This window comes from Herpailurus yagouaroundi, unplaced genomic scaffold, assembly GCF_014898765.1.
Source record: "Herpailurus yagouaroundi ecotype Mexico unplaced genomic scaffold, PumYag 77, whole genome shotgun sequence".
Classification (NCBI taxonomy): Eukaryota; Metazoa; Chordata; class Mammalia; order Carnivora; family Felidae; genus Herpailurus; species Herpailurus yagouaroundi.
The window spans coordinates 92,308,445-92,333,784 of record NW_024412388.1 but is presented as its reverse complement, the minus strand read 5'-3'; the positions used below and the strand labels follow the sequence as shown (position 1 = coordinate 92,333,784).

At 38.1% G+C, this 25,340-nt stretch overlaps 1 protein-coding gene across 11 annotated transcripts in view; it reads right to left on the bottom strand.

Annotated features, from left to right (window-relative positions):
• NTNG1 (netrin G1) overlaps nt 1-25,340 on the bottom strand; it is a 336,959-nt gene that overhangs the window by 55,372 nt on the left and 256,247 nt on the right. For 8 of the 11 annotated variants that reach the window (XM_040471147.1, XM_040471146.1, XM_040471150.1 and 5 more), the window contains one exon: nt 16,214-16,240. In XM_040471147.1, the coding sequence (XP_040327081.1) occupies nt 16,214-16,240 (27 nt within the window). Of the gene's footprint in view, nt 1-3,200; nt 3,261-5,618; nt 5,685-13,927; nt 13,993-16,213; nt 16,241-25,340 lie in introns of all 11 variants that reach the window. The other 3 variants (XM_040471153.1, XM_040471151.1, XM_040471154.1) reach the window with 3 other exon arrangements.

The following is a 25,340-nucleotide window of genomic DNA, read 5'->3' as shown; positions in this document are numbered from 1 at the left end:
TAAAACACAGAACTTATATGCATTCATTCCCAATTGATCTGGCCCCCGGCCTCCCTGGTGGCTCACTGCAATCACTTTCCTCCTTACTCTTGTACAAAGCCTCCATGTTGCTCTGCAAACATGCCAGGGACTTCCCTGGGGCCTTTGCTCTTGCTGTTACCTCTGTGTAGAATCCTCTTCCCCTAGACATCCCTGTGACTTGCTTCCTCACTTTGTGCTTAGGTTTCTGCTCAAAGAAAATTTTGTGACCACTCTATTGGAAATAACAGCAATGCCTAAACATACTAATCCTCAATTTCCTAATCCTACTTAATTTTTTGTAGAATTTATAGTATCTGGAAAGTATATTTAGAATAATTTTTCCCCCATACTCTGAGTATAAATACACGAGTGTGGACTGTGTTATGTTTACAGATGTAACCAGAGAACTCAAAACATCTGTCACATGCTAGGCACTCAACGAACATTGTCAAATGAACGTATCTGTGAATATGTGACGATTCTAAAGGTGCCATTTTTTGCAAAACACAGGCAGACACAAGAGGAAAGTTATGCTTAAACTCATGCCTCCCCCATTTGAATTCCATCAGAGTCTGGCTACATCCCATATACCCAAGAGTTTAGAAAAACAACAGCCACACCAACAAGGTGTAACTGAGTTACTGATTATTTTAGCTGAGGGTTGTCTACCCATCTATGCAGATCATTTTGGGAAGAAAAAAAGGAGACTTGTAAAAACTTCTATGGTTTTATGTAGTTTTTCAATCTCAGATTACACTGTAGATGATTTTTCATTGCTGCCGTGTAGACGAGCTAGCGGGGTCATCTAGAACACATGGCCATGGTGTGCAAGGAACCGCTGGCAGTACATATTTCCTGAGAATCACCTCATACCAGGGAACAACATGAGCCAGTCCTGCAGAGTCTAGGGTGGTTTCTCAGCCTTGGCACTATTTCCACGTTGGGCCAAATAATTCTTTGTTTTCCTATATGTTGTAGGCTATTTACAAGTATCCCTGGCCTCTACCTACTGGATGCAGTAGCAACCCCCGAGTCGTGACAACCAAAAGTCCCCTGGGGGGTAAAATCCCCCATATGAATAGATGAGCTCATATGAAACAGTTATGATAAGATACTACAATACTTAGCAATTGGCTAGTTAAGACCAATTAAAGCTAGGGATACTTTAGAAGGAGTATTTTGGAAGGAGTGGTTGGCCTAGATCAGGAACGACCCAACCCTCTTAAGTAAAGGTTCTTTCTGACTGACACTGGCTGGAGAAGGTCTGGGCAAGGAGGAGTTGCCAGAAGCAAGAGGTTGGAGAGAAAGAGAACGGAAGAAAAAGAATGTTAGAATAGGAGGGGTTAAACTTCCCCTGGGTGTCTTCTTTCTTACTGTTTGCCATGTTGCCTTGCATCATATGTTACATGGCCTATGTAAATATAAGATCAAGTCCTCTGAATATGGCACAGGTCATTTTTCTTTTTGGCCAAATTAGGAAAGCTGATGAAAATTCATTAAAAAAGAAACAAAACAGATTTGGGGAAAAGAGTTTAGATAGAAAGTAAAGGAATGAGAACTCTCAGAAAGTATTTTCCTCTCACTACGTTAATAGAGTCACCATGCCTCTGAGGGGCCTCCTCCAGGGGTGGCAGTGAAGTGGCTGTAGCATTTTGCTGGTCCTTACCCCACCTCTCCCCTATTTTGCAACCTTATGTAGCTTTTGAAGCTACATACATCATTTGATGACGATATGGATTTTTTTAAATGATAAGTCATTAGGTGGCTTCTTCCTGCCTCTGGAGATGTGTTTGAACCTCATTAGTGCTATGACCCCCGGAAACTGGAGATTCAATGATGCAGGGTGAAATTCCAGGTCAAGAGGCCCCTTGTATTTCCAGTGTACTTGACGGGACATAAGAGAAATGAAATCTATGAAAGTCCCTAATGCTTCTCTGTTTCCTCCACTTCCTTGGTTTCTTTGTGTGGATTTGCATTTTGGAGATAAAGAAAGATCTTCCCCCTGTGGCCTTCAGATGGGCACACTTGCCCAGATAGGGTTGATACCCTATGACGCTGTGGCCGGTCTGTTCCAAAGAACTTAGTTCCCCCAAATTCAAATACATTTGTATTCCCCTCAAAAGGGCACCATTAATGTTTGATATGTAAAAAGCACGTTGTGAGGAAAGTTTAAGACATGGTATGAATACTATCCATTTCCCTTTTCCCATCTTTGCACCAGTTTCATCTTTTTCTCTTTACGTCACAGAAGGACCAACTCAACATTAATTAAAATCTGGAAAATGATCTGACTCTGTTCAATAAAGAATAAATAAGCTATTACGGTCATTTTCATCAAGTGGGTCAAACTGAATTTTGACTTTGTTAATAAACACATTTCTTTATAAGAGGTGTTTCATGAAAAAACAAAGAACAAAAAAAAAAAAAAACCCCCACAAACCAAAAACATGACATAAGCCCAACAGTCAAGGGTGGAAAACAAGACACACCTGTCACAGAAGACATTTAAAGGAAAATGGTAAAATAAAAACAGAAGTCTTTATGTTTCCTGAAAAATCTTCATTCTGTGAATGACAGATGCTAGCTGGAATGGACTATTCATGAGTCACAGATGAGATACTGCTTGCTTGCATTTAAAGTAAGTAATGTAATTATTATTTTCAGGTCATAATCAATGCTAAACCCAGTGTAGATCTTCACTGGTATTCATTCAATTTCATTTCAAACAATGGAAATAGAAAATATAAGCTATTTCGTTTGTCCAAAAGTCAAATGGGCACAAAACACGGAACCTGCCATTCTGTTCTCATGAAAAGCATCCTTGAAACTCACTGTAAGTGGGTTTCCTTATTTTCAATGCCAATGAGCAACAATGTTAATACTCTAACATTCATGTTCTAAACAGGATCCTAAGCTGTTTGAATGTTTATTCACGTGTTAATCTTTCAGAAAACAAATGTTGCAGCAATTTTAATTTGCAGCAGTGAAATTTCTGAGTGAAGTTTTTTGTCTCTTACAGATGACATTTTCAGTACTATTTGATGCATTGATTGGTATCAGTCAACATGCCTCACCGATAAGCTGATGGGTACACTTCACAGATATTCCAGATTCATACAGTGCAATGTTTCACAACACATAACACCATGAAATCACTGTATGAATCCAAGAATTCCTACCTCTCTTGTGGTTTGCAACTTGAACAGAAGAAACTGTTGACAAAGCTAATTTGGGAGCAACTGGATAGGTTTAAAAGAATGAACAGAACATTAGAAACAATAGTGAAACGTTCAAACTGTAGTAACTTATCATCAACCCACTTGAAAAGGTAGCCCTAAATGAAGAGACTATTTGTATCTGTTGTTTCTGGGAGATGGTTTCAGTCCCAAAGGAAGTCTTGTATTTGGCTGAAATTGGTTTTACATTGTCAGTAATAAAGTTTAGAAGCTTTATTTTCAGAGGCAAAGAGAATTACCATTTAAGAGTCCAGTTATGCAAGGATTATTCTGGTAACATTATGGATATTAGGATCCCCTATTGACCCTCTCTTAAAATAGTAGTTGTGCTGAGATAATTAGCAATCATTGCCTCAATTCACTGTCATTTTCTCTGTGTAACCAAAAGCTCGTCTGTGCCTCAGCCAGTTAGATTATTTTTGTTGAACTGATTAGACCTCACGGAACATAATCTCAGTGGCCAACCATATGGACCTTAGTCTCAGAGTCACCTTGAATCTGTCTACCTTTGAAAAATGTAGTCTCCTTCTCAATATTTATTACCTTTGTGGTCATATCAGTCTGTTAATGGCAGAGATTGCTCTGTATGCTGTCTGCCATTTCTTTTCCGATTATTCATGACGAGTTGCTTGCGAAAACAGCAAAAGCAGATAGAGCCTGACGTTCTTTGCAGATGTTGACAAGATAAATTATGGCTGCACAGAACTGGCCTCTGTTAGAAAGTGCCCCTTGAGCTAAAATTTCAAGTTTAAGCACTTTATCCTGTGCGCCGCTTCTCAAATAAATTCATTTGAACTCATTACCCATGTTCTAAAAAAACTGCACCTGGTATTAGCTGAAGGTATTTCTGAAAGTTTTCTGTGCAGTGACACTGACAGAAAACACAGCAAAATAATTAAGCAGGTGTGTTTCAGGTTTTGAACAATGCATAATCTTGTTCATCTCAAAACTCACTGTGGAGAAGTGTTAAGTCTTAGATCCTGTCTTGTATAATTTGTTGAACTCTGAAATTCAATGGGAAATACTGAGTGACATTTCACTGAAGATGCTCTCATTGAACCTGCCAAGGAATAAAGCCACTAAACCTCCCCCAAATCCTCACAGAATTATACTAATAGGGGTGAGCTTGAGCTCTATTTCTTCTTCCACATATGTATGCAGAAAGTTGAAAAAATTCATTTGGAGCAGATGATTAAGATAATTCTATTTGCTACTAATATATGTATCTAGGACATTCTCGATTTCATCACCCTGATCAAGGACTGAAAATGCAGCCCTTCCAATTTGACTCCCCAACAAATTGCTAATGTATTTTGTTTGCTTAGCAGCTATTTCCTGGTTCCTCCTTTCGCTCATTTCCTCCTCCATCTGTATTCATTAGAGTTTAAAAGGAACATCCTGTATGTAATGAAAGAAGGTGGAAGCCAAAAATGTCCTTTTTTTTGAGAAGAAAGAAGGCAAAAGAATACAATTTTCTATTAAAATAAACTCCTATTTATACATGTCTATATATATCTATAGGCTAGATGTTAATGTGAATTTAACATTGCACTGCCTCTTATGAATTTCATTGCCCAGTTTTTAAAAGTTCTATTTCTTCCTGTGTAATCACACTGCTGTCAGTCTCTCTCTTTTATTTATTTACTTATTTTTGAGGTTACAAGTCAGAAAATAATTACTGCTCTAAAGACAGACAGAGAGCAGGTTGTTCTTAATGCTGCTAGAAATAATTGTTAATTTGTAAAGGATTAAAAGGGGAAGCCCCAACAGAGAAAATATACTGTGATGTGGAAGAGAAAGAGAGAGAGAGAGAGAGAGAGAGAGAGAGAGAGAGAGAGAGAGATACACAGAGAGAGAGAGAGATACACAGAGAGAGAGATTCAAATTTCTGCCAGTCAATATGGAGAAACAGTAAAAGAAAACAAGTCTGTTAGGGGTTGCAATACTGCCTTTATGTATTTTTCCCCGGACCTTCAACACAACTGACGTACTAGTCAGTTTCGTTAAGAGGAGCAAAAGGGAGACATTGGAAGGACACCTGCAGCACTCAGAAGTTTTTAAGGCTTATTATTTATATTCCAAACTGTGATGGCAGCAAAACTCTAGGCTTCTCTTGGGAGAGACATTCAACCTAAATTTGATGAAGTGCTTGTAACTTCTATGCCATCTAATTTTCCCCTATATCTTTCACTCTAATATTTCCAGGGCACTCTTCATATTAGAAATAATATTTGAATCAGGATTCTTTCAAAGACATGGCATTCACAATAATGCTGTTATCCAGTGCTGAAAAATAGTATATGGGATTTTCCCCCTAAACATGTGGGGTTTTATATTGCTAGGAATTTTACATGCTCCTACCTTGTTTTGGGTTAGAAACCTCAAGGGAAGAAATATTCGGCCATATCCTATTAAACTTTGGAAGATCTGCATGCATCAGGAAAAATCAGGGTATGTTATTTTCAGCTATAATGTCATTTGGTCTAAACAGAAACTTATATGGACAAAGACACAAACCACACATCTGCTCTTTAACTTGGCTGTGATGCACTTAACAAAACATGACTCCCGCACCAAACAAGAGCAAGCAATTGATGATTCCCAAAACATTGAATGGACATTAAATAGATAGCCCCTTCGCTAACAAAGCTATATATATTTACTTTTGCAATAAACTAGAGTGTTCTTACAAATAACCAAATAGGGACTTCGGCATTTCAAACTGTTATATAAAGCTGGTGCCTGAAACTAGAAGATAACGTGAAAGAAATAATTTCTCACTGGAGGATTCCATTCTCTGAAATTTATATTTACAGATATGAACTGGTTGCATTAGTCTTTCATGAGAGATTCTTTGGGGTATGTTTTAAGTGTGAGCCATTATCTCTGCAAAGAAGTGGATTTATTTCCTATTTTTATTTATGCCATTTCTCAGAGAAAGAAAGGGAATACTGGTGATTTCTGGCTTCTTAGTATAGCTAAGGTTTGTATGTACGGATGTGTATATGTCTTCATGATTTTTTTTTTTTTTTACTTCAACCTATGTTTCTAGAGTTTTTGGCTCCAATCCAGAGGTAATTATAAGCATTGTTACCTTGAGAACTGATGTTCTTTCTTTCTTAGATTCACCAGTATATACATATTTAAAAAAAGAAAAAAAGACTCTGGAAAAGCAGAACATCTAGGTTTAGGATTGGATGCTTTAAAATTATTTTTGCTAAGGTGCATAACTATTAAAGCAGGCATTTTAGGACTCCAATCTACCACCCATTCAGATCAGCTCAAAACTACACCTTCTGTGTGGTCCTTTGGGACTACCCAAGTCCACAAAAAGTGCTCTCACCTCCAAACTCCTATAGCATGTTACTGTCTGTGCTCCTGATTTCTCATTGATATGGGGATAAGGCATGAGTTTTAATATTGTTAATTTAAATTTCATAGGTCTATTTCTCGTCTCTGTAATTAGATTGGATCTCTTTGAGGAAGGGCAAAGCCTTGCAGGAGGCCTCAGTAAATATCTAATAATTGAATAATTGATATCAAGTGGCTAGGCCACTGTAAACAGGTATTATCAGACTGTTTCCTCCATAATTAGATTATAGCAAGTAACATTCTTGTAAGACATGGTACTTTCGCTATAACTTTGGTATTTTAATATTTGTTAGAAAAGCTGATCTACTGTGTGTGTGTGTGTACACAAAGGCAGATGAAATCTTAATATTGATATTACTCTGTCAAAACTGCAGAATGAAAAAAGTGTAATAATATTTTCCACATTTGTACCCAACTGTTACTAAATACATAGATACTTAGTAACATGTATAGGCAAAGTAGGCAACTAATGTTGCTTTTCACCTGAGCATTTTGGTGCTGGGTAGATGCTGAATTAACAGAACAAGGCTACTTAAACAGTGCTCATTACCTCTGAAAAACTATAAATTTGCATTTTGAGGGAATGAATATGATTTCTAGAAATTACTTGGAAAAAAATTGTGGGTTTATATAGAAAATATATTCCTTCACATTATTAGCTTCAAATTAAGAATATTTTAGTTTGTTGAAATGGTTCTCTCCATATTTTTCTTATAGGAGAGGCAAATACAGGTCATAGTGGGGCTGCTGTTTGTAAATTTGATGTCAGGTATTTAGTGACTTGATGAAATTAAGCAATAGGATTGTTTGGTTAATAAGCTCTGCCAAGAAATTTAAGTAAAGACCGGCATTTATACTAAATCAATTTAAAAGTGAGTTTTGAAAATTAGCTTCATAAATTAAACTGTATCCCATATTCTATTAAATATTTGTTTATGCCTATTTTTAGCATACTCTTTTCCTAGTGTTTTATAATTTTTGCCCCTAGGATTCTGAGGTTCCATGTTAAGGAATGTATAAAATATATAAAAACTTAACATAGGGCATTCTACTTTTGAATCGTTAACTACCTGACTGTATGGAATTATCGAGGTAGACAGCTCAGTCACAATCTGATCCGTATCTGGAGTGTAACTTTCTTCTGTATTGTGTACTTCAGATGGTTTCTTGGGGGGAAGGGGAGAAGGTAGCCCTTGTATTTGCCTGGGAATGTAATTAGACATTCCCCCCACCCCCTGGCGCCCCCAAAAGTTCCATTATGTGGGATGCCTAACTTTCCTGAACACTCAAAGCTCAGAACCACCACCAGCAGTGATCCCATTGGAAATCCCAATCTAATCTACACATATCTCTGATGGGACAAAATTTTATGTGCTGTTTTTCCCTTGGAAGGAAAAATGTCCTAAAAAAAAAAAGGCACTGAAATTTGTGCCCTCCCTCCCCCCAGACTCCTACAGCATGTTACTGTTTGTGCATACATGTTCCAATATTTGGTCCCCAGGAGTTTTTAATTTAATATCTCATTTTTTAAAAATTTGATTTTGTCTTATAATTGCAAGGCTAAGTAAGAAAACAAAATTAGGCAGTTACTCTCCATTTACTCTGGTACTCTAAGATCCTGGCTCAAATAAATATTTAATCAATATTACTAACAAATGTTTAATTCCCAGGAGTAAATTAGGCACATTGAAGATGATTTTAATAGTATAATTGAAACAAATTCTATGTCATTATAGCCAATTCTAATGAAAAATCTTTGCATAACATGTAGCTTCTGATAATTTTTAGCCAGGGGGCCACTTGTTTTGAGTAGGTGGAAATTGAAAAGAGAAAAAAATATATATATATATATAAATATATATATAAATATATATATATATATATATATATATATATATATTGCATTAAAACTATTGTATTGCCTCTTTGGGTGACCTGAGGCAGAATTTATTAATTTCACTTTTTCACAAAGTAACTAAGGTATATCTTTGGGCCAACATGAAGGTCTTAAAGTGGTGGCTTGTTGCAGGGCAAAGGTCACCGTGAGTCAGAAGAATCAGGTTTGGTCCCAGTACTGCTACCAAGGAATTGCCTGGCTGTTAATTTCTCTGGACTTCCATTTCCTTATAAATAAAGGTGCTGGACTAAAAGATCTCTAAGGTTTCCCTTAGGTGTTAATTTCCATCCCTCTAGGAGTTCTCCAATGGTCTAGCAGGGCCCCCACTCAAGTTCATGGGAGGATGAGGTCTATTGGGATGAGGTACACGCTCTTTGGAGACTCTAGAGGACTAAGAGGGAAGGGAAAATTATTGCTGCATGTTTTGACAGTGGACCTTTCGACTGTCATAGTGAAACCCAAACTGGAGTTGAGAAATTATTATTGGGGTGAGGGGATGGATCCCTCCATGTGTCCAGTGGGGTTGTAGATGGCTAGTCATTCAAGAATAGCCTTCTGTGGAAATCCCTATTTCTTAAAGATGCTGGCACAATACATCTGGGAAAATGGACTGGACTCATTTTGATAATCTCCTTGACTAGATTCCAAAGACTGGCTCTAGGAGTATAGAGACCATAATCACATACTCCACAGCTGTCCCCTTACAAAAAACAAAAATATCTGGAATGTCAATCAGATCCAATTACTCTCATTGTTGAATGTTCAAAGTGCATCTATGGGAAGCTTAGAAAATAACTATTTGGGGAAAATTTTTTGAGATATGGTGCAGGTAAGTAGAGCTTGGGCTGGATTAAAATCCCAGCTCTACCACTTGGACAAGGAACTTGTCTCTTTCTTGATCAAAAAAAAAAAAAAAAAAAAAAAGGAAACTCTCTTTGTCTTTCTCATCTGTAAGTTGGGGATGATGACACTATCTGCTGGTTGTTTTCAAGACTCAGTGAGTTAATACTTGCTCGATATTATAATGAGCATTTAAAAAATGTTAGCCCTTATGATACCATTTGTGGTTGCTATTGTGACAAAAATCAGATTACTGTAGTATTAACAGTTCTTGCTGAATTGAATTAGAGAAAATAATGTGCTCCCCCTATTTTTTGCAATCTTAATTACTCCCAAAGTGAGTGGTACTGATAGGTAAAAAAGCTCACTTAAGATGTAGTTTACTTTAGGCCAGTTTTAGGGTCTCTATTGATTAATACTATTGTTCAGAAAGCAATGGAAATAGTTTGGGATACTGTGAAAAAGATTTGATTTTTAATATTAATAGTTAAATATATAATGTTAACTTTCAAATTTCTTTCAATTTGGGGGCACATCAGTTTAGACTATGAATTAAATATATATGTCATCTGAATTCTGTTTTTCATCAGGGAGAGAATTAAGAAAACAGTTTGGTTGTGGCACTTGAAACTCACTTTCATGAATCAGAAAAAATGAGATTCTAGTTACAAGAGTGAAACTTTGGAGGAAAATTTTTCTCCTCTGTGCCCCAAGGAAAACTCTGCACTATACATTGGAGGGGACTATGTTGGAATGGCTGAAATTGACCATCTATTGCTGACGCCATAATTTGTCAAACTGGAAAACAAGCTTGAAGCAGAAGGCTGAAAATATGTTATTCACATCAAGAAAGCTTTAGAGGTAGGGTTGTTTTAGAATATTAAGTTGTCCTCTATCACCCATAGCACTCAGTTTGCATGAACTATAGGCAACTTTCAACTCACTTTGTGGGCACCCTTTAAAAACAGAGTAAATTGTGACCATGATTTCCCATCTTTTTCTAGAATGGTGCACCACATAGAATTTCATACTTTAGTACTTTCATCAAATGAGAAGGTGAGTTCTAATATCAGGGTAGAATGTGAAGAGTCCTAATCTGGAAATTGGATATTGAGCTGGAATCCTACCTTGGCCACTGCCCCGATGACTTAGACATTTCATTTAAGCCTTCGTTGTCTTATATACTGTAAAATGACGATGTTGAATGAATGCTCTTTAAGTTTCCTAAAAATACTAATTTTTAAATAATTTTTTGGTTCTAAAATATGGTGGGAAGCCACCACATGGGTGCCACCATGGATATGAAAATCCACTCCTGGGGGATGTTAGTGAGCCTTCATTAAACATCCTTCTTCAAGGAGTGTGAGAGGAAAATATCAGGTAGAGGCAAAGTCACAAGGTCCTTTGGGCCTTATATAGTTAATGCTTCTGTTACTCAGGGAATCTGGAAGCATTATTGATGCCTAGAAAGGAATCTATAGAAAACCCTAAAGCTTTCCAGAAGAAATCTCTAGGGCCTTGGAGGTACTCTTACCATCTTCATAGCAAGCTGCCTACCCTCAGAACTACCATGTCATTAAACTGATGGGAAAGATATAGTTTAATGTGATAGTGGTAGGTCTGTCCTAGAGATGGCATATAGAATTTTATTTTTGCTATAAGTGACTATTTCAATAAAGAAAAAAATTTGGATTTTTACTGTCATACAATATGAACAAACATGTTTCATAATTTGCATAGAAAATTTCATGAGCTGTCTTTCTTGCGATCTATAATATACTTGACATCTATACATCTCCCCTCTTGCTCAGCATACTGAGGATGTTTAGTGGTAGAGGAAGGGCATATATTAACGTGGAGGTCACAGTTCCCTACCCCTTCTACTCAGACATGATGCTGGTAACTTCTATTGACAACATAGTGAAGTACCAGAAAATGAACTTCTGTTTTTCTCCGGGACACTAAACTTCTCTGTGCAAAAATGGGTGAATTCAGAGATCAAAAGGTCTAAAGTGCAGTGTGGTGGACTAGAAAGAGTCTGAGGTAAGAGTCAATAAATCTAGAATTTTTCCTTCTGAGCTCTTCCATTTGGTGTAATGTTATGAGCATAACTTCTGGAGTCAGATGGGCCTTTCTGCTTGTATTACACTGGTCAAATGACTCGGCCCCTCTGAGCCTCAGATTCACCATTTGTAAAATGGAATTCTGTAGATATGTGGGAACATCTCCCTCCGGTTGTGAGCAAAAGCACTGCCTAATTCTTCCTGGGAAGTGAAACACTTAGTTGACCAGCTCCATATCTATACTCCAAGAAGATGTCAATGATACCCACACTCTTAGCACAGGAATTCACAGTTACATGTTTGAGGCTCATCATGGGGCCTTTCAGAGATCTTGCTGAATCTTTGTTTATGCTAGGAATTTCCAGATGCCCCTACACAGAGATAATAGCAAAGGTGCAGATAGCAGCTCACACTTAAAAACTGGTCTGGCACTCTAAATTCACCTGGGAAAAGGTTAACACATGAAAAAAGTCAGTTTGCTCAAGGTGGGTGATTTTTGATAACATTACTAAACCTCCCAATTCTTTTTTCTTTAGGTAGGGGGTACTTCGCCTCCTTCACTGTAATACTTGATTTATTCTTCAGGATTAAAGCAGCAGCTATATCCTAATGTTCATTCAATTTTAGGATAACCACAAAGGTTTCATGAATGTGAAATGCTAGTTACACAAATATGAAATGGATCTGTGATGAAGATACTGGGTACATGATATAACAAAGTCCCAAAGGCATTTCACCTGGGACCTGAGCTTTCCTTCTAGAACATCAGCAAACAGTTCAAAATTAATGTAGCACACCATGCAATTTGCCATATAGCTACACTAGCCTGATAATTTTTTTCCTCATTATATAAAACCTAATTAGTTAAAGGGCAATTCAAATGAAACTTTTATTTGGGGGATTTAGAAGTATTAAAGCAAAGGGAAAAAAAAAAACCAAACACTGCAGATGTCTAGATAGATGAACATGACTACTAATAACCCTTGGGTGGGGAAATGATTAACCTCATTATTTTCCTCATGATCCAGGTTTCTACAGCAAATCGGTGCCGAACAGAAATATCTGGATGCTGTATGGAACACAACTTTTACAAGGTCTCCAACTGGCATCAAATATTTTCAAGTATGAAAACATCTCTGGGCTTTCTCAACAGGCTATTGGATCCCTGCAGCTAGCATCTCCCTTGTTCCACAGTCCCGTCAGTTAAATCAAATTAGAGATGAAGTTTAACTCCATGATGAAGGGAATGCTCATTATAAGAGAAAACAGGAAAATGGAATATTTCCTGTAAGTGAACCATGATTTCTAATTGAATGAGGTAGAGAGGAGAGGATATCCAAACACTTCCACCAATATTCTATGCTTTATATATCATGGTCTCAGCCACTTAAAAGTAATGTAAAGAAATAATGTACACTTGGGTTCACAGAACGTTTACATCTCTCTTTTCTTTTGTTGCTTTTCTAAGAAATATCTTTACTTATTAAAAATTTTCAAGTTGTCTGAAATGGTGTTTCCTGATGTGATCTTCCATTTCAGTGGCTGGCCTACCTTTAACCTCGGACTCATCTGTCATCTGCTTTCTTAAGTGATAATAACCCACACAAAGCTATGTGCACATTAGGCCAGTTCTTATTCTAATTATGGTCTGTATAATGTTTAACATATTAGGGAAATCACTTGCTTTTCAGGACTAAGGATCAGATAATATATGCTAGAAGGTAATCATTAGTTTATCACTTTAGCAAAAACATCCACACCAAACCAACTCTTAATTTGCATCATCAGCATCAACAAATGTTCACTTGGGTAAAATTGTGAATGTTTCCTTATCAGTGCGTGATACATTTTATTAAAAAAGAATGAAACCTGAATGAATTACTGCCCCATTAGGTAAAGTAGTAACAGAGATCACAAGGCTCAAATGACTATAGATATATTTTTGGGATTCATTAATTGCTGACAATATCACCAGTATTTTTTTCAGCCATGGTCAAAAACACATCAAAATGACCAAGTTTTAAATCAAGGACCTTTGAAATTATTGGGAAGCCTATTTCCTAATAAATAGACAATAGCAGGTACAACAAATGATCTTAATGAGAAATTTGTTTCAAAAACATTTTTAGCAGATGATCTGGAAAGGATGACCACTCTGTCGATGCATTTGAACCGTAATACTGGTATTGACAGTTTGAGATCTATACTGAAATCTATCAGGGCTTGAAAATCTTTAGCCATTGTGTATATAGCATATGTATGTGAATTTATGGTTACATAAATCAATAATTTACGTCAGTAGTATATATCATTCCCTTTCCTTGAAATATGCTTTGGTGATGGGAGTCTCATGGGTATTACATCTGTTATAATGGCATTGTCTATGTACTTGGTGGAATTATGCTCATTGCTTCTTTCTTTGGGATAAAGGCCAAAGCCCTGGGAAACACCCAAACTTAGTTAAAAACCCAAGCAACTCCCTCTTCTCTAGCTTATACCTTGGAAACCTCCTTCCTGCACCCTGTGGAATAGGCCGTGGGTCCTCTATGCAGGAATTCTTGCCCTTTGGAGAGGAAAGGAATACACTAGTGCACACAAGGAACACCTTATGAGGAGCACCACAAAGAAGGAATGTGCAAATGCCATTTAAGCAGCCTAGAAGATACAATCATGTTTGATGGTTTTATCGTAAATCTCTTGACTTTAAAGCCAGCAATAGGCAAGCTAGTTGTGGGTGATGTTGGGTGACTCCTGGAAGCTTTTACATCCTGTTTGCTGGAGAAATCTGAGGAAACACCCACTGGGCTCCAAAAGGAGCTGCCAAAGGCACAATGAGGTCAGGTTACAAACTATCACTTTGTTAGAGGGTTTTCGCTAGGCATTAAGGAGTTAAATTTTCCTAGGCTCCTGATTAAAAAAAGGTTGATACATTTGCCAAAGGCACAACAAAGCATCCTTTCAGGTCACCACCCATTTCAAAATAAAACAAAGCCAAACAAAAGTGGGATTTCCTGAATCAGGGTGTAAAAGGTCAACATCTGCTGATGCTCAGAGATGGGGCATGTGGCGGAGGCGGCCGAATGAAATGTCCAGTGAGCTGTACGGTCAGAGATTCCATGCAACACATGACTGACACCGTGAACAGAAACACACCCCAGCGCCAAAGAACTGCTTTCCATCCATCCATTTCTGAAGATTGGATAGGCCAGACTGCCACAGCAGCCTCAATAGTCTGTGCCAGCTTGCTTCCATTTGGTTCCCTTTTGCTCACAAATGCATATGCAAATGAAATTGTCAAGGCCTGAAAGGAGCCTACTGTGGGGTGTATACATATGTATACACACACACACACACACACACACACACACAAAATTAGGCAAATGCCAGAGGAGATACTAAAGCAGAACCCGGAGACTACTAGAGCTGAACTTTCTCCATCTGCAAGTCTGTAGCACTGATGCCATTTCAATAAGATCATAAAGGCCATGTTGTAGCATTAGGCCGGTATCTAAAAGGATGTGAACACTACTTCTATTTACAAAGCTGCTGATTTTCATGGCATTTAACATGCCCAGTGCTTAACAAAGCTGTGTCGGGGCCTATTCACAAGCTTAAGTACACCGGGTTGCTTTACAAATTGGAAGACCTGCCTGTGCATTTGTAAGAAGGAGGAAGTTGTTTTTATCCAAATGATCAGAGTATTGCTTTCACGATGGATGTTGGGTTTTGCAACACATCAGCGGCTGTTGTTTACACTGCAATCACCCTGGGTGGCACAGCACCCATGAGGAAGTCTGGGAGGGGTGAGACCACAGTGAAAATTCTTCCCTTCACTTACAGCACATAATCTTGGCTTTCTCAGTATTCTATTTTGAATCAGTTAATCTAACAATTGTTCAAAGGTTTTAGCCATCAGAGCGAAAGGCTGAGATATATAAAAACCCTGCTCCACAAAGCTGTGGGGCATTTCCTTAATGAGCATTTCAGGCTTGGTGTTGGGGTGTCATTGTTTTCTATGTGAAGAAGGAGCTATAGTCTGTTTCTCCTATGACAGCTGGGAGGATGCTGTCTGCCATGGCAGTGGGAGTTTCAGTTGCTTCTATTTCTACTAAAAGATTTCTTGCAGGAATTCTAGTAGCCGGATTCCTAAATTCTGCATATATTTTTTAATACCCCATTCTCTATCAAACTTAAGCCTAAGTAGTCAGGAAAAGATGGATCGCTGTATTTTAGGAGGGAGAAGTGGACATACATTCTTTCATTCCTCCAGAAAACTAATGGTCGCCAACCTGCCTCTTTCAGGCCTTCACAAAGACTGGAGTGCAATACATTACTAAAATTCCCTCCCCCTGGTTTTCTTGGGTTCTAATACATATGCCTAAAGCATTTGTTGGTATTCAACAATTTTAAAAATTACAGTAGAAATCCATACCCAGTCCTAAAGAGAAAGTTGAGTTTGTTGTTGGTTACTGAGTATGAGTACACAGGACTATTTATACTTTTGCTCATGAGCTATGGTTACCTCAGTAACTGCACCTCTGTAAAGGTAGCCTTCATTGATTAAAAGTAGTCAGGAAAACTGTGGTATTAGAGGAGTTATACATGGATAACTGTTTTACCTGTGCTCTCACCATATCTGTGCACAGAACAAACACAACAGTTCAATTCACAAAGAAAATACCCTTTCCATCAGAAATGGACACTGGGAAAATAGGTCTTAGGAGCCCAACAAGAAAACAGAACTAGCCTAGACTTGGTTTGGTGATTTTCTTTTTTTTACTTACTACCAATACTGGAAATACTGGGGATACCTGGAAAGAAAGAAAACAATAAAGAAAAATTGTTAGACAGTTATTAATACATGATATCTTTAACTTAATATAAAAATCTCAGAAACTTAACACTAAATAACATTCAGATCATTAGGAAATATGCACAGAAACAGAAAGACATATATTCATCCATCAAAACCATTTTTGCTTTCATTCTAGAACTCCTGAACTTATCAGGGTTGGGAAATTAATGCTCAACTTCAACAGCTGGTTCAAGACTGCTTCATGACATCAAACATTTTGTGCCTGCCTCTAAGGTCAATAAACATTTTGTGGCACTGTATGTGGTTCAAAACAGATTTTAAGCTAGGCTTATGTTCCGGGCATAGAGTGCCAAATATACACTGTGTGGACCTGTGTAAATATCTCCACACGTGCAACAGATCTCTTTAAATGTGTTATGAGACACATATGTTAGCTGTTGAAAGTCATTTGGCCCTTTATTTGATTAATTTCGCATAACCATCATTTTTAGCCCTCTTTTACTTGTCAGATATGTGGATTAAACTCTGTAATAGAAACTTAATTGAGCAGAATAATTCAAGAATACATTAGGTTGTTCATATTGATCATGCAGTTCATCAATTTTCTCAGCTTCCTCTTTAATTTACAGGTTGTGCTAAGGTGGTGGCACCATTGCAGAATGCAATGGACTTGGTACAAACGTGGACATGAATTTAGTCTGTCCTGAGAGCAGGGGCATGGGAGCCAGGCTGCCTGGGTTTGAAGCTTTGCTCTTACACTCACTGACTGTGTGACCTTGGGCAAGTTGCTTACGCTCTCTGTAGCTTGGTTTCCTACCTCTTAGGGTTGCTGCAAAGATCACACAAATTGATACATGTAAAATACTCAAAATGCTGCTTGGCAGGTAGTGTGGACTACATCCGTCTTTACTATGATTACTGTTATTGATATAGTGGATTCATCAAGCAAGCAATACAATGAAAGATACTGCCAATTAAGAGTCAGAGATTTATATCTTCTCCACTAAAGTTGGGTAGGGGTATGGATGGGAGCATGAGATGGGAATCAGACAGAACTGAGAGGCCAGCTTTGCAACTGATTAGCTGGGTGATGACTTCAGGCAGGTTCCCCTCCTCTCTATGCCTGTTTCCTCAACTGAAGGGGGCTGATACTACCTACTGCATAGGGCTGCTATGAGGATTGGATGAAACAATCCATAAAAATGTCTGACACACGGTACACTGTCAATAAGTGATAGCTGTTAAGGAGCTGTTCAGACTTGTTCTCCACATCACTGGAGTGTGCTCCAAACAGGTGGTAAATGTAGGAATCATTAAACTTCTATTTTAGTATTTATCTTTGAACAACTGCCCTCTGCTTGTTTTAACATCTGACATTTGGCATAACCTACTTAATCATCGTAACTTACTCAGAGATTTCTAGCTGTGTATTCTTTAAAACCAAGAGCCATTTTCCTATTTCCTAATGGGGAGGGGTATGAAGGAATTAAAGCGTACCATGATTTTTTAAAAACCTTGGAAGGAGTGAAATTTTATTTTCAGTTATTAAATACATTCAAAATCTCTTGATTTTTAAATGCACAGGGTTTATGGTGCTTCAGCTTAATTACTGATTACTCTTCGACCCAAACTGGAAATCTAAATTTCCATTTCTGTGTTTTAACTCTGTCCTCTGAACTGAATTTCATGCTGAAAGCAATCTCTTCAAAGGACTGCTGAGTTCCTGACCGATACTTTGGCAGACTATCTTTGCTGCAGTGTGACAGTGACTTGGTACTGAGTCAGTCTTTCTTTCTTTCTTTCTTTCTTTCTTTCTTTCTTTCTTTCTTTCTTTCTTTCTTTCATCCCCTGTTGAGTGAGGTATAATGGCAGCATCACAATTTTAGTATCAATGGTAGAAGCTCCAAATTCCCCCATGATGGAAAATCCTGCTCCATCAGAACTGCTTGCCTTTTGTAATCCGTCAAAGAGAATGGAAGTTAGGATGGCAGAAAGAGACTTTTCGGGTGTTTTGAAACTTACATGGAGTTAGAGGGCCATGCATAATGCAAGGCGAAGTTCTCAGGATGTTTGGCCAGGCAGCTGGAGAGAGAGCGAACCTGCAAGACTATTTAATGCAGTACTTGCTGCAGCTGAATACATTAGAACGATGCAGAAATGTTTCCATTCCTTTGGGGATGCTAGCGCAGGAAGAAATGTTCACTGCAGCTGTACAAAGCTTGCCAAGCAAGGCCATTCTGAGATCTTATTTTCCTCATGAAGATGTTTTCCATTACCTGACATTTTGGATGCTTAAAATTCAGCCCCTTCCTCATTTTGTGGCTTACAATTTTTTGGGGTAGTGTCAGGTGAGTCACTTTCTATTCCATTGCTGTAAAATGGGAATTCCTTAGAAAAGCCTTTTAAACTGTTTGCTGGCATAAAGATTTTTGAAGTAGACAATATGTGAACACCAAGGGTTAGCCATTAGTACATTTTCGAAATGTTATTATTACTATTATTTTTCCAAATGTTCCTTATCGTACTGTCTAAACACCTTGGTCTGGGTTCTCTACAGACAACTAAAGAATTTAATAAACCCATTACAGTCATTAAAAAGAGTAAGGTAAGCCATGAGAAGCCTTCCAAGAGTAAGACAAGAGGGCTGTCATTCATGAAAGGTGGGCTTCTTTGGGGTCTGTAAAGGATGAATAAATGAATATAATTTCATCTGACAACACAGAAAGTGCCCATGAACCACGGGGATGAGAGTCAGATTATCTAGACACATGTTGGCAGTTCTTAATCACTCCCTGTGAAGTAATAAGTATTAGGTAAAGAATATTTTTACCCTTAAAATTGAGCTTGGAAGTTATTCTTTCCCTTCTTTTTTCATCTCCCTGATGTGAAATAGCCACTCCCTGTGATCACACACCTCTTTGTACAGGCCTCCCTAAAAAACTTACCAACTTACTTATAATTGTTTGTGTGTCTGTCTGAGAGGTCTGAAGGATAGTCAGCATGTCTCATTCCTTTCTGTATTTCTAGTATCTGCCTGGGACAATGCCTGGTACAGAAAAGCTGCTCAAAGTATATTTGAGCAAAACTTTATCACTTGTTACCAAAACAGTTTCTATCAAATGAAAATACTTTTGGCCATAATATGATCTTGTCCCCTATAAAATGTTCAACTGAGATATTTCTCAGAGTTCAGAGTTAATGGGTACTTTTGTTCTCTCTGAACATTTACTTCATTCTGATAGCCAGAGTTATACGATATTCCTTGCCTTCTAGAAAGTGCAGTGGCTCAGAACACAACCTGGTGCTCAACTGGGTAAACTCATTTAATATTTGGCTTATTTGCCTTCCATTCCTTCTTTCACATCTTTTTTTAGCCCTCTATTTGGATACTCTTATTTGTATTTGTCTTTTCCCCTAAGCCACCCAAGGCAAAGTACAGATTTTGTGGAGGTCTAAAGCATATTCAAATCTGGGAGCTCTCTTTGAGAAAAAGAATATTAACTTTAAAATATAAAATTAAATATAAAATTTATTTTTTTAAGGTTAGAAGGATTCTGATGAGGAATCCTAAAACTCAAGCTTCATTAGGTTAAACCTCACCCCTGAAACAACCTCAAAAATACTTGGGAAAGATAAACAGATGATAGGTAGACAGACAGGAAGCACGATACCAGGTAGGCTAATTCAGAAAGAGTAATTTAAAAATGAAGAGCAGACAGGGAGTTAAGAAATAATCTCATCGAGCTTTTCATTTTAGAAAAGAGGAAACTGAATGCACAAAGAGAAGAAAGAGAGAGCCTTGCCCAAGTCAACACCTTTAAATTCAACATTGGAACAGTTAATTCCTAATCCTTGTCTGATTAGACACTGCTGAACTTGCACTGAGGAAATGAAGCACAGGTATGCATGAGTTTGAGAGGAAGGGTCTGCAATACATGGTATATAGAAAATGCTCCTTCAGTCAGAGATACACACACACGTTGAATAAGCCAAAGGGTTTTGTGTATCAAAAGAATGAGAAGGCACTTATGGCTAGTCCTTCCTCAACTGGCCCTTCCACTCCTGTATTTAGTTTAATGTTTGTTTTAAAGGAAGTTGCTACAATTAGGGGGATGAGAACTTAGTAGAATTATACAATCATTTTCTTCTTCCCATTCTCCTCTTTCTCCTTCTCCTTCTCTTTCTGTTTTCAATTTTACTAACCCTCCCACCAAGTAAATGGCTAAAGGGGGCATAGTTAAGCAACGTGATGGAGATCGCAAAAATAAACATCCTAATCTTCCAAAGCAGATTAATGCAGTGCTAAGAGTCATAACTCCTTCTGAGAATCAATGCAAAGTCGGCAGCTTTTCATCAAGAGGAAATCAGAAGGGACACAGATTTGGCATGCCTCAAAACGAGAGGAAATATTACCACTGTTGTGATAGATGGTTTGAAAAAAGCCCATCAAGTAGATGGCTAGATCTTCAGGGGAAGCCAGGTTGCGGCCATCGGGAGCTATAATTTCAAAAAACCCAGTTGAAGAAGAGGTGGGTGATGAGGAAGAAAACACTCTGCAGCCTCATTTGTATTCTGGGGGAATAATTTCCAATGTCCTTCCAGCCCTAATCCCTGGTCCCACTGTGTTGATAGGAGGCACAGTGAGTTGTCTGCCGGAAACTTGAAAGTAAAGGAAATAAGGTTGCCTTCATAGAATTATAGTGTGAAATCACCATATAAATGATCCAATCAAAGATAGCTAAAGTCATCTTACAACAGAAGGACCTGAGTGTATGTGATTGACTTGACATAGGTGACATCAACCTGATGTAGCCTATTGACAGATCTGAAGAATGGAAGAATGGCCAATCAGAAGGGGGAGGCCTAGAAAGGAGCAGCATCCCAAGGCATATGGTAGCACTGCTGGCCCAGCACTGTTTCAGGAAGAGGGAGGGGCAACCTGAAAGCTTTCAGGCCTGCAGTGTTCTGTTGGCATTAAGGAGGCTGACTCTGTGGCAGGATGGATGTGTCAGGATGTTTCAGTCTCATGTTATTAGCATTAGAGTCATTTAAATTTCCTGATGCCATGCTCACCAAGCAACCTTCTGATTATTATCTGGCTCTGCAAGGAGTCTCAATTACAAGGGAGAGAATACACTGGTCATGAGGACTTAAATATTCTGAATACCATAACAGTTATTTCATATTCTACATGAATAAGCTGGGATCTGGGCATAATTTATCTCCCTACATAGCTGTTATCTCCAAAAGGAGGATTTACACATCTGGCTGGGATGAGTCCATGTGTTAGATCTCAGTGAAATTATAATGACAATAGCATCTCATTCCATTGTGTGCTTACTATGTGTCTGCCTCTGTTCTAAATACCTTACATGCATTTGGGGCACCCGGGTGGCTTAGTTGGTTGAGTGCTGACTTCAGCTCAGGTGGTGATCTCATAGTTTGTGAGTTCGAGTCCCGCTTTGGGCTATGTGCTGATAGCTCAGAGCCTGAAGCCTGCTTGGGGTCTGTGTGTCCCTCTTTCTCTACCCCTCCCCCACTCGTGCTCTTTCTCTCTCTCTCAAAAATAAAATAAAAAACATTAAAAAATGTAAATACCTTACATGCATTAATCCATTTAATTTTAATGACAACATTATGAGGTCAACACTCAGGTTTATTCTATGGATGGGAGAAACTCAAAAACAAACAGCTTGCCTAAGATCATCTCTTAAGGAAACTGATTTGAATCCAGAGATCCAGGTTGCAGAGCTTGCACCTGTAACAACCACTCTATACCATCTCTTAATTTATTTTAGGTCCCTATCTCTTATCTCCAATCTTCAAACAACAACTCTGAAAATTAAAAGTTTTTTTTTTCTCCCAAATTTACCTCCAGCACAACATAACATGCTCTGAACTAATTTGGTGGTAAAACCTGAGTGAAAGGGGCATAAGGTGAGAATAATCAGAGGTTTGCTGCAGAAATATTACAATGTTTTCAAATGGTGCTACCTCATATTGTGCTGTGAAAATGGTTATAATATATGTCTACAATATATGTATTACCTTTTAAAATCCCAACAGTTTTGAATTCCAAGTCATATTTGGTCCCATGAGCTTCAGATAAAGACTGTGTGGATTGATGGTTATACATGAATAATTTGGTATTCTGGTTTTGTATATTGGGCTGACAGCTTGGCTGTATATATATGGCTCTGAGAGGAAAGTCCTCTCTTATTGTGCTGTAGAACCAGGGGTCTCAGCCTGAAAGGCTGGTGGGCAGAATCTGACAGTGTTCAAGTCAGTGAGGCCATGAATGACATTTGCAGAAGTCTGGGAAGCTCAGCCAGCCAATGTGCCATCTCTAGATGGTCAGATGGGTTATGAGTACCCTTGAAAAAAAATGAGTCTTTTCCCTGTTGTATTTCCTCCAAGATGGCTGGCTCTTCCTGTAGGAGATTGTAGACCTTTGTGTTAGAGCTGCTGAGCTGTGAAGACCATACATTCCAGGAGACAGGGGAAAATGGATGGGAGGTCAATGTACTGCATGCACATTACAGCCTTATTTAGGTTTTCTTAGTCATTCACAAAATAGTTAATTCCACAAGCATTTATAAAGGCCAGAAATACAGTATGGTACTGTTCTTAAATTGCTAACATTTTAGCTCTTGAAGTCATATAGACCTGAGTTTAAATCTTGTTCAGTAAATCAGGACACCATAGATGCTGGAGAGGATGTGGAGAAACAGGAACCCTCTTGCACTGCTGGTGGGAATTAAAACTGGTGCAGCTGTTCTGGAAAACAGTGTGGAGGTTCCTCAAAAAACTAAAAATAGATCTACCCTAGGACCCAGCAATAGCACTGCTAGAAATTTACCCAAGGGATATAGGAGTGCTAATGTATAGGGGCACTTGTACCCCAATGTTTATAGCAGCACTTTCAACAACAGCCAAATTATGGAAAGAGTCTAAATGTCCATTAACCGACAAATGGATAAAGATGTGGTTTACGCATATAACGGAATACTATTTGGCAATGAGAAAGAATGAAATCTGGCCATTTGTAGCATTGTGGATGTAACTGGAGGGTATTATGATAAGTGAAATAAGTCAGGCAGAGAAAGACAGACACCATATGTTTTCACTCTTATGTGGATCCTGAGAAACTTAACAGAAGACCATGGAGGAGGGGAAGGGGGAAAATGTTACAGAGAGGGAGGGAAGCAAACCATAAGAGACTCTTAAATACTGAGAACAAACTGAGGGTTGATGGGGGGTGGGGGGAGGGGAAAGTGGGTGATGGGCATTGAGGAGGGCACCTGTTGGGACGAGCACTGGGTGTTGCATGGAAACCAATTTGAAAATAATTATATTTTTAAAAAGTAATAAATCTTGTTCTGTGACGTATTTGCTGTGTGACCTTGGAAAAACTTACTTAGTGATCTTTGTGTGCCTGTGCTTTCTTATCTGTCAGATGGAGATAAAAATAGCACACACCCCATGAGGATTGTTATAAGAATTTAATGCAAGAAAGCACTTCACAAACTATAAAAGCCTGTGGTAAACTTAATAAATAGAAGCTACCATTATTATTATTACAATCTTGGTCATAGAAAGTCAACCAACTGTAAGTGTACATACGCTATTCAAAAATCTAGAGCAAAAAGAGCAGTTAATTTTGCGTGGGAGAATCTGGGTAGGCTTCACTGAGGAGTTGACATTGAGGAGCAGTCTTGAAAAAGGAGAATTAAAATAGAAAGTGACAGAAAGGCAATTTGGAGAAAGGAATAAATTCAGTGTCCAGCATGTGGACTTTGAGATCTTCATAGACAGCTGGAAAAACCAGTGTGGATTCATTAGAGCAATTCTAGGCTGTAATTGGCTGATTACTATCAAACCAATAATACTAAGAGCTAAAACCACAGGAATATACAGGAATGGTAAGGAAAAAAAAAAACTGTAGACTGAGAAGAAGCAGGGTGGGGAGCTTGAAAATTGAAAGCAAGGGCAGATGGGGAGTCTCTGAAGGCAAAGAAATAACAAGCAGAAGTCTAGGAAGAGAAGTAGGAGAGACCAAGTTTAGTGAAGACTGACTTGTTTAAGCAGGTGTCAGAATGTGCATACCCCAGTGGAGAACAGAGGAAGTCATTAAACTTTAACCTGAGAAGCAATATAGTACAATGTGCAGTCCTTGGAGTCAAGATATATGTGGGTTCAAATCCTCCTGCTCACCCTGACTAGTCATGGAAACCTTAATACTCGTCCTCAGTAGTCTGCAAAATCCACGTCTGTAAAATGAAACTAACAGCATCTACCTTATAAGAATGTTGTGAGTTAAGAATGAGCTAATGCATGTAAAGCACTTAGGAAATTGTCTGGATAATGACACACACATGTGTACACCTGGGAAAATATAAATTGGTCAATGTGAATTTAATACTAGAGAAAATAACAGAACGATCATCAAATTATTTTCCATTACTCAGAGGAGACCTAGATATTGTGTAACAATTCAAGTTGGATTTCTGAACAAACAAATAATGTCAATGTCAGACCAATTTAATTTTCTTTCTTTGAAGAATATTAGACTGTGTAGGTAAGAAGAAAGTGAAAGATTGAATACAGTGGAACTAGATGGGCTTTCTGTCTGTCTTCATGACATTTCTATCACTAGGCTGTAGAAATTGTTTAGTGCAGCAGATCCCCCAAAGAGTGTTTTATAGAAAGTTATTAAATGTTCCATGAACAGTTAATTTTGGGAAACACAGGGTAAAATAGGTTACTTTACTATCGGATTCTCAAATTTTTAATAAGGTAATATGAATATCTTAAGAGTCAGTACAGTTTATAGCATTTTCCAAACTTATTTGGCCATGGAATTCATTAAAGGGTCATAGAACACACTTTGGGAAGCAGAGGCGTGGATGGTATTGTACTATCTTTCTTACAGTTATAGTTCTTAAAAGTTAATTATTGAGTTTTTAGCATATATATGTAGAAAAATATTGTGTGTTATTCCACAGGGATCAGAAATTTAAAGATGTGCTACTTAATACTTTTATTAATGAGCTGGACAATAGCAATCAAGTGAATCATGATGAAGCATGAAGTTG